Raw genomic sequence first — 9,361 nt, 5'->3', positions numbered from 1 at the left:
CTCTGGTTGATCTTGAGGACCTTTATACTGTAAGGAAAACCTCTGGGAGGCTTAGTAGTTCAGGTTACTGAAAATGCCCCTGAAAAGGGACAGCATAAGTTGGAATGAACTCCAGACATCCTACAGTTACACTAGCACGGGGGGAAAATCTGCCTCATTTGTACAGATGTCATAATCAATTTCTCAGAGGTGTGAACGGTTAAACCAGAACTTCTAGACCAGAACCCATAGCTCAACCTGAAGCAAACTGTCGAGCAATAGAGAAAGTACTGTAGGTTGGCTTTGAAGTGAGAATATAGAATTGGTGAGAGTTGCTTGACAGGGTTGGGGTCAATTATAATTTAAATGTGGTGAAGTACAAATTGTTGATCGTTATGGAACTACACATCTCTCAGGCTTTGACATTGAATTTTGGAAAAAATATTGGCCTATCAATGTCTGTCATTCTTGAATCGTGTGATGAAATTCCCCCCAAAAAGAGAAGAATGTATAGCTTTCCAAAAACCCAACTCCCTTGGTGATAGATTCACTGTTAATGGAAACCACACTCTGACCGATCTCCCAGCTGAGCTACATGTGGTTCTGATTACTCTGGGCTACTTAGTTCCACAAAATTTCGTGCAGCCCAATAGTTTTTAAATGATTATGTCGGTTTTCCAGCTCTTTTAATGAGGTTCGCTCGTAAGTTGCCTGTGCCCTATGGGTGTTATTTCAAAAGCCATTTTCATCAAATTACCTGTATATTTGTTTGCTGTACATTAAAATCAGTAAATCGGGTAATAAGAATTACTGATTGAGCCTTAAAGATTATTCAGCTCGCATGGCAACCATCGTTAATATCCAAAATGCTTATTTTGGATTAACTCAACTCCATGGTGAAGAAAGTTTCTGATATACTCAACCACCGGAGTTGAGCAGAGACCAGGTTTTGTGGAATTCAGCTCAGACTATATCAATTTGCCCAAGGTCAATACTTTAAAAAATGTAAATTATGAAATGCTTACCTTGTACCTATGTTTGTCCTCTGTAGTTGCATGCCTTTATTTGTTTGCTGAAATCCATACTTTTTCAATAAACGTTAATCAAATACAACCACCGACTGTTTGTTCCTTTCTATTCCTCGAAGATGGCAACTGTGTAGTCTGTCTCCAAATACTCATAAAATCACACAATCTACAGATGGTGGAAAGTTGCCATCTTCGAGAAACAGAAATGAGCCAAATCTGTGCTTGTATTTGATTACAGTTTTTTCAAACATAGGTACAAGGTAAGCATTTCATAATTAAAAATTTTTGTATTCACCTTCGGTGAATCGAAATATTCTGAGCTGAATTCCACAAAGCCTGGTTTCTGCTCAACTCCATTGGAGGAGTTAATCAGAAACCCTACACCATGGAGTTGAGTTTAGTCAGCTAATTTTGTACCAAAAGTCTGTAGTTCCTTGTCTATGCTGCGTTAAAGCAACCAAATACATTAATTACCATCTATCAAGAATAAACTTGGTCTCGGCATCCATGCTAATATTAATCCAGTGAGATAATAACACAGTTTGTCAGCTTCCCATGTCAATGAGATTCGATATTGCTCAAATGACCTGCAAGCTTTCAGGTTTCCCTGAGATAGGTGAACTGACTGATCAGTTGATTCAGGCTAAGCAACAAAGACAGTTATTATACGAGGATGGTCCCTGGTCAAAGCAGTGCACTATATAGGGAATAGGGTGCCATTTGGGACAAAGGAAGCCTAGAAATATCAGTGTCCTCACTGATTGGGACTAGACTAATTAATGGAACGCCGTGAATTGGGGCAAAGAAGGGGTCATTGGGAGTTCAATGCAATTCTCAGATAACGTAATTTCACCTGAAGCGATTGTTAGGTGGCTGCAACAGGGAAACATTATCTGCAGTTAACACTTTCGGCCATCTTGTTCTAGGTGTCAGGTGGGCCATAAAACCACAAACTGTTCCCCTTAGGTGTGTCGTGTAGGAGGTGATATCAATACAAAACTCCTCCCAGTTCTCTTTAAAACATTTGCAATAGTGAACTGTGAAATAGTGTTATTTACATTTGGCAAGAGAGGGTCTAGTCAAATCCCTTTTACAAACGGATAATTTTTTATAACGAAACAACGTTGTGAGACAATAGCTTTGTGATTAAGTCCGGTAGGTAGGAGATTGGCATCTTGGTGCCACTGATTTGCAGCAACAATACTACCGGTACAGTTACACACCTGTCTGATGATAACGCGACTCTCCTTACATGTGCCCCAGCCGGGGTAGGTAGCAAGCCTATCTCTCCATCAGACAGCTGCCAGCCTACTAATGAAGGGACCTGACAAGTCCGTCCGGATGGGTTGACTGCATAGGCTGGGCTGCTGAGCAAGGTGCCTCGGAGCACTCCTCGGATGAAACTGAAACGCACTGAGTGGTGTGTGTGCTGGGTTGAATGATTTGCCAATCTTCATAGACTTAAAGATGCAGTTCAGAATCTTAAGCACTTACAAATTCGTAACATATCATACGAATTGCAAAAATAAATAAAAAATGTAATTGCAGGTGACGTAGTACAAAATTGTGCACAATTTTCGGGGACCCATTTTTGCTCGTGAGCACTACTTTCAAAACGACTGTCTGAATTTATACAAAAGTCCTGGAGCATCACTTTAACAGTAAGATTCCCTCAAGGTTTTGAGTGGTGTGTGTGTGCGCTGGATTGAAGGGTTCACCATAGACATTACAGTAAGATTCCTTTATTGTCTATGCTTTGTCCCATCAAGACGGTGAGCGGAGCTTGCAGACAGACCAATACAGCTCCTCGAATAACCGAGTGGAAAGGATCTATGTAATAAAGTGATACATGGTGTGGATGTGATTGAAGTGGGGCCAAATCCAACCGAGTGGACTGTTCAGTCAGGGCCAGATCCTGAGGCTCCCACGGTGCAAACTGATATTCGACTATGGCTGAAGGATTCATAAGATCCCAAGTTACAGGACCCTGAAAGGGTTCAGGTCTCTACTCACACGCTCTACCAGACTGCATGTGTGGTGTAGACGAAGGCAAAGCCACTTTCAAACCTTTCTAAAGCCCTGTTTATACCTGGTTCTAAGAGGCATAATTTGTTCTGATCTTGTCCACATTCTGATTGTGCCCACATTTTTAGACAGGTGTAGACGATTAAAAGATGCATTGTGATCTAATTGTGATCAGATCTTCCTGACCAACTCCGGAGGTAGCCGGGGACCCATTGTATCTGGATATCAATCAAGTGTAAACAGTTCTGAATGATCAAACTATTGAAATCATCATTATACAGGTCTCTAAATTAATTGACAGGTATCACCATTGGCTTATGGCATCAATTAATTGCTTAGAATTAATACATTAATATTATTTTGAAAGAATATCTGTCAAAAAATTTGCATACAGGGAGGGACCAGGATATCTGGTCACAATGTGGACAGACAAGAGAGACATTTTACAACCATGTGTAGATGCAACGGCTACAATGTGGGCACAATCAGATTGTGGATAGGATCAGGAGAAAGGACAGATGTTAGCACCAGGTATAAACAAGGCTTAAACCATGTGTGCATCCTAAATGGCACCCTACTCTCTATTTAGTTCCTTATGGCCCTGGTTAAAAGTAGTGCACTATACAGGGAATAGGGTGCCATTTGGGACATCGCCCATCTCTGTTGAAAGCACTACTCATTACTATGTGTGCCGGTCCTAAAGGAGCTCATCGTCCTGTGTTGGCTGTTGCATCGGACTGGTTATTTTGTGCTTAGTGACAGTAGTTCACTTACACTCAATTGTTGTATTCCACAATAATTAATTATGGTATGCTAAAGGAAGAGTGAACCTACATGATACAGAAACAAAAGGACACTAGATGTCACTGCTGTACACAAGATAGTATTGTCTGGAAAAAGGGGGGGAAATCTTTTTGCAACTTTAATATCTGTGTGCCATGTTTTGAGGCAGTTTCATTATTGTGCAAATGACAAACATTGTCCAAAAAAAAGACAAGGTAAACATAAGTTTTTCCTGACAGAGCACAAGGCGACTCGTGTTTTATATCGGAAAACTGCTCATGTTGTAATGCTATGTAATTTACACAACTGATATACAATATAATGAAAAGGTGACAGGACAGGCTTAGCCTATTCTGCAAACACAACTGATAACATACTCCCTGAAAAAAAGTTAATTTATTAAAATCTTTCCAACCGTTTAACGTAAATAAGAACATTTATATTAATATTATTAAAATCATTCAGGAATGGATTGAGTGATGTAAATGATGAGTTGGAACACAGAGAAAGGCAGCACTAGCCTCGTCCAACCATCCCAGTTTAGCGAGCTTACATTCTGTTTCGCTACGAAATCAGGATGGTAGTACGAGGCTACAACAACTCTAGTAGGTTTACTTTCAAGACCTCTGTATGGTCAGTCTAGCACAAGTCAGCGTTTAGAGTTGGCCAACACTGTCCAACTATAATTGGGAATCTTCTTGTATATGTGCACTGTCCCAGCCTCAGGTTGGAGCCCATAGCTTGTGGGCAGTCTGCATCCGTTGCCGTCTCCTCTCCATGGCCTGCTGTTTCTTCAGTTCAATCTCCACCACAGAACATTTCCCAGATGCTTCGGTCGAAGCGAATGCTGAAAAAAATGAGGATAGGCAGATGAGTCAGAGAAGGGTTACGCCATCATTGACTCTCAGTGAAGTACAAGTCTAATAAATATGACTTACTATTTTATCACAGCAATAGAAGGGTCCAATATTCTGGGCCCAAATGCTTTAATCGAAGGTCCACATAAAATAACGCATTGACCTCATAAAATATGCATTGACGTCAATACATTTACACGTTTCAAGTTGAGATTCAACCCTTTTTCACAGCCGCATAACACATTTCTTTGCTGTCTCAGACAATTCAAGGTAGCTTACCTTTGTTGGTCACAGGGATGACAGGGTTGGACGCGCAGCCAGACTGTCTCTTAAAGGTGAACTGAGTGGAGGTTTCAGTCACATTTACAGGTGACGGGAATGACGACGGCCGCGCTCCACTCCCAGTGCCTTGTTGATTAGCTGTGCTCCCAGCTACACAAGTGCTTTTGACCCGAGTACTTTTGTATGGCCCTTCTCCTACTGCAGGGTTCTGTAGCCTATACGTGGAGTTAGCGGTAGCATTTCCAGCTGAGGCATTGTAACTCGGTCTGTTAGAACCAGAGACCACAGTAACAGGTACTTTGTTGTTATGGAGAGAGTGGGTGAAAGTGTTACCGTTCCCAGGGGCCGATTGTGAATAAACTGAAATGTTGGGATATTTGAATTGTGTGGTCTCGGTCGTTTGATTTACATTGTATCTGCTGCTATTCAAAGGTGCAGAGACAAACTTCTGGCTTTCTGTCTGATTACTGGGCAGGGAATGGGAGTGTGTGATAACAGGGTCCTCCATGCTCTGTACCTGGCTTTCCAGGTTATCACATGCTTGGCACAATAGGTCATCGTCTTTGTCATCCCAGATGGAGTCAGAAGCGAAGAGAGAGTCCAAGTCGTCCTCTGGGACGACGCTGTGGCTAGCTGGGGCCTTGATACCGGTTCCCTTCATATTGTGGTTCTCTGTGGGCTTTTGGTAAGAGCTATTCTCAGCCTGAAGGGGCCACGTTGAATAAGAGTTGGTGGAGGTTGATGTGCTTGAGCTGGTTGAGATCGATGTACTTTGAAAAAGAGGCACCTGCGGCCAAGTCTTTATTCCATTAGACTGGTGCTGCGTTTGCTGGCTACGTTGGTAACTGGACTCCATAGACTGAGCTTTGTTGATTGGAAAGAGACTTGGTTGGTTTTGCTGTACGTTCCTATGTGGTGCTGGTTTGACAGTGTCGGAGACATGCCCTGCTTTTGGTAATGCCTCTGAGAGGATACTTTTCGCTTGTACATTAGGATTTGCTTCAAGCGTGAAAGTTTTTCTGTTTTTCACAGTTTCACTCTGTCCTTTAGACACAGCTGGTGTTGTCTCTCTACTTCCTTGAAGAGCATTTTTGGAAATGGCTGAGGGGTTGTTGTTTTCATGTTTTGTTTCATTCGACCCTCTTTGGGTCGAACAATGATTAGGAGTGGCAAAGAGGTCTGGGTTTTGGGTCATCTCAAAAACCAGCGAGTCATCCAGCAAATTGTCATTTTCCCAGTCGTCGTCAAAGTTATTATTTGCGGAGCTTCTTTTGACAGGATGTGATGAGGAGACGGTCGAAGTGTGGCCATGTATGGAATCAGGATATTTTCCAGGAATGGCTTTGGAGGACACAGTGAGAGCAGTCTTCACCTCCAAGGACTGAGGCAATGAATTCTGACTTAAATTACCACTTATGTGTTGAGTTGGTCCATCAAATAAAAAATCTAAATCATCTTCCATCTCATGGTCAGGAGGTATCTGGTCTTTGGAGTTTCTCATGCTGTTTGTTTTAAGGGCGGACTGTGGGCTTTCAGGTGTGACATTACTCAGTAAGGGCGGAGGCTGGTTCTCGTTGCCATCTAAATCCAATATGTCCTCCGAGTCTGACAGAAGCTGCAAACTCTGCTCGTGCATATCATTGACTCGTTCTTCATCTTGCCGAAACATGTTGAAATCAAACTGTTTCGCCAACTTTAAAAGGTCGTCCACTCCATTTGGCCTGTAGGGAAGAAAAAAATAATGTAGCTATTTGCAAGTGACAAGCTCTATTCTAATAACTGTACAATGTAGAAGAGAGGAGGAGCATGTTATATTGCCTTGGGGATTTCTTCTTGGCCTTGGGCTGCTGCATCTCTGGGGTGCAGGGAATAGCACTGTCTCCAATCCACTGGAGCAAGGATGACTCTGGAACTACAGGTCTCCCATGCTTAAATAAGATAAATTATACTAAATATTACTACAGTAAATATTTCAGAATAACATAACATAGTATCTGTGAGTATTGAGCAGCACTATACTAAGTAAGAGCCCAATGAAAAAGGTTGGATATATGATGAAGTATGAGAAAATCACATCACTGGGTCTAGTAATGAATATTGTTATAGCTTGAAATGTTTTATACATTTATTTGATGGCACACGTGTGGCTAGTTAGCCAGTGTTACTAACCTTGGGAGCTATCCTGTTGACGATTTCGGAAATGTCCACAATTCCAACATTTGCTGAGTACTTCTTGCCTCTTTTGCTACCTAAGAAAGAACATGAAAAAAGTTAAGACAAATAAGGTAAACTTTAAATTGATCATCACTGCTTAGCCTACTACATGTGTAGTTATATTGACATGTAAATATAATTGCCTGTCCTAAGGGGTGAAGGGGAGGTTGCATCCCAAATTATATCCTGTTGAAGTTCTGATTCATTAATTGGCGACTCTCCTTTGTTGAATACATTGTTGTATCTCGATCTTGTCACACGAGTTGGCGTCTTGAAATCTGATGGTAGAGATGTGAATGATTATGTAATTGGCTCACGTGGTAACAGTTAGCTATCTAAACTAAACAAAAAAAGTAGTTAGCTACATGACATTAGCTCCTAGCTAGTTTGCGAACTAAACTTCCTTCAACATGGAGTGGAGTTCAGTCTGCTACTAACTAGTTTGCGTTGGGCACCATCTAGCTAGAAAATAGCTAACGTTATATAACTAACTAACGTTAGCACAAGGAACGTTAATAGACCAACACTGCACATAAATTAGCTAGTTACGGTACATAGGAGCTAATAAGCTGTTTTCATAACTTACTGGCTACAGGAAGAGCTATTTAGCTAGCTGAATCGGTGACAAGTCAATTCAACACATCATGGCTTGCAAGCTACCGACCTTGACAGGTTTTTGGAGAATCAATGAGAGATGGAGTTGCCTGCGTTTGTCTGAGGCTTCTTCTCAGTCTGTTTGTTTTCGGCTTCCCACCACCTTGCTTGCTCTCGTCTAAACCATCTGTCATTCCCGACGCGGACGTTTCACAATATTTTCGCCATTCTGTCATATTGTTCGCAGGGATAGTACCTGGCATTTATAATCAAACTTCATATAAACATATGTAGGTACCAGAATATCTTTAAATACATCGTGTAATGTAGACAAGTTGTTTTAGACCACCAGACACTCAAACATTCCGCCATGTTGTTCCCATGATTCAGAAGTCGAACTGAACCATGATTCAGTTCGACTTCTGTTCAAGAAAGATTTGTTTTCGAGGTCATCCAATTTGCGTTGTTGCTGCGCATCACATACAGTCGTGTTCAAAAGTTTTGAGAATGACACAAGTATTTGTCTTCACAAAGTTCGCTGCTTCAGTGTTATGAGATATTTGTCAGATGTTACTATGGTATACTGAAGTATAATTACAAGCATTCCATAAGTGTCAAAGGCTTTTATTGACAATTACATTAAGTATATGCAAAGAGTCAATATTTGCAGTGTTGACCCTTCTTTTTCAAGACCTCTGCAATCCGCACTGGCATGCTGTCAATTAACTTCTGGGCCACATCCTGACTGATGGCAGCCCATTCTTGCATAATCAATGCTTGGAGTCTTCTCCGGACAAGATGTTTTCCGGATGCCCCAAACAATCGGAAAGGGGATTCATCAGAGAAAATGACTTTACCCCAGTCCTCAGCAGTCCAATCCCTGTACCTTTTGCAGAATATCAGTCTGTCCCTGATGTTTTTCCTGGAGAGAAGTGGCTTCTTTGCTGCCCTTCTTGACACCAGGCCATCCTCCAAAAGTATTTGCCTCACTGTGCGTGCAGATGCACTCACACCTGCCTGCTGCCATTCCTGAGCAAGCTCTGCACTGGTGGTGCCCGATCCCGCAGCTTAATCAACTTTAGGAGACGGTCCTGGTGCTTGCTAGACTTTCTTGGGTGCCCTGACGCCTTCTTCACAACAATTGAACCTCTCTCCTTGAAGTTCTTGATGATCCGATAAATGGTTGATTAAGGTGCAATCTTACTAGCAGCAATATCCTTGCCTGTGAAGCCCTTTTTGTGCAAAGCAATGATGACAGCACGTGTTTCCTTACAGGTAACCATGGTTAACAGAGGAAGAACAATGATTTCAAGCACCACCTTCCTTTTAAAGCTTCCAGTCTGTTATTCTAACTCAATCAGCATAACAGAGTGATCTCCAGCCTTGTCCTCGTCAACACTCTCACCTGTGTTAACGAGATAATCACTGACATGATGGCAGCTGGTCCTTTTGTGGCAGGGCTGAAATGCAGTGGACATGTTTTTTTGGGATTAAGTTAATTTTCATGGCAAAGAGGGACTTTGCAATTCATCTGATCACTCTTCATGACATTGCAAATTGCCATCATAAAAACTGAGGCAGCAGACTTTGTGAAAATTA

The 9,361-nt window shown here is 41.8% G+C and overlaps 1 protein-coding gene across 1 annotated transcript; it reads right to left on the bottom strand.

Moving 5' to 3' along the window:
- Positions 1-3,936: 3,936 nt before the first annotated feature.
- LOC311113295 (ewing's tumor-associated antigen 1 homolog) lies at positions 3,937-8,189 on the bottom strand. Its single transcript, XM_084156514.1, has 6 exons — positions 7,833-8,189; positions 7,312-7,446; positions 7,124-7,203; positions 6,773-6,882; positions 4,952-6,675; positions 3,937-4,662 (listed from the first exon to the last, which is right to left on the bottom strand). The coding sequence occupies exons 1-6, from the start codon at positions 8,023-8,025 to the stop codon at positions 4,538-4,540; spliced, it is 2,367 nt and encodes a 788-aa protein (XP_084012640.1). The 5' UTR covers positions 8,026-8,189; the 3' UTR covers positions 3,937-4,537.
- Positions 8,190-9,361: the final 1,172 nt, after the last annotated feature.

The sequence above is a fragment of the Coregonus lavaretus genome (assembly GCF_964263955.1).
Source record: "Coregonus lavaretus genome assembly, chromosome: 40".
Lineage (NCBI taxonomy): Eukaryota > Metazoa > Chordata > Actinopteri > Salmoniformes > Salmonidae > Coregonus > Coregonus lavaretus.
The sequence above is the reverse complement of the archived record's forward strand: the minus strand, read 5'-3'. Positions and strand labels throughout refer to the sequence as shown.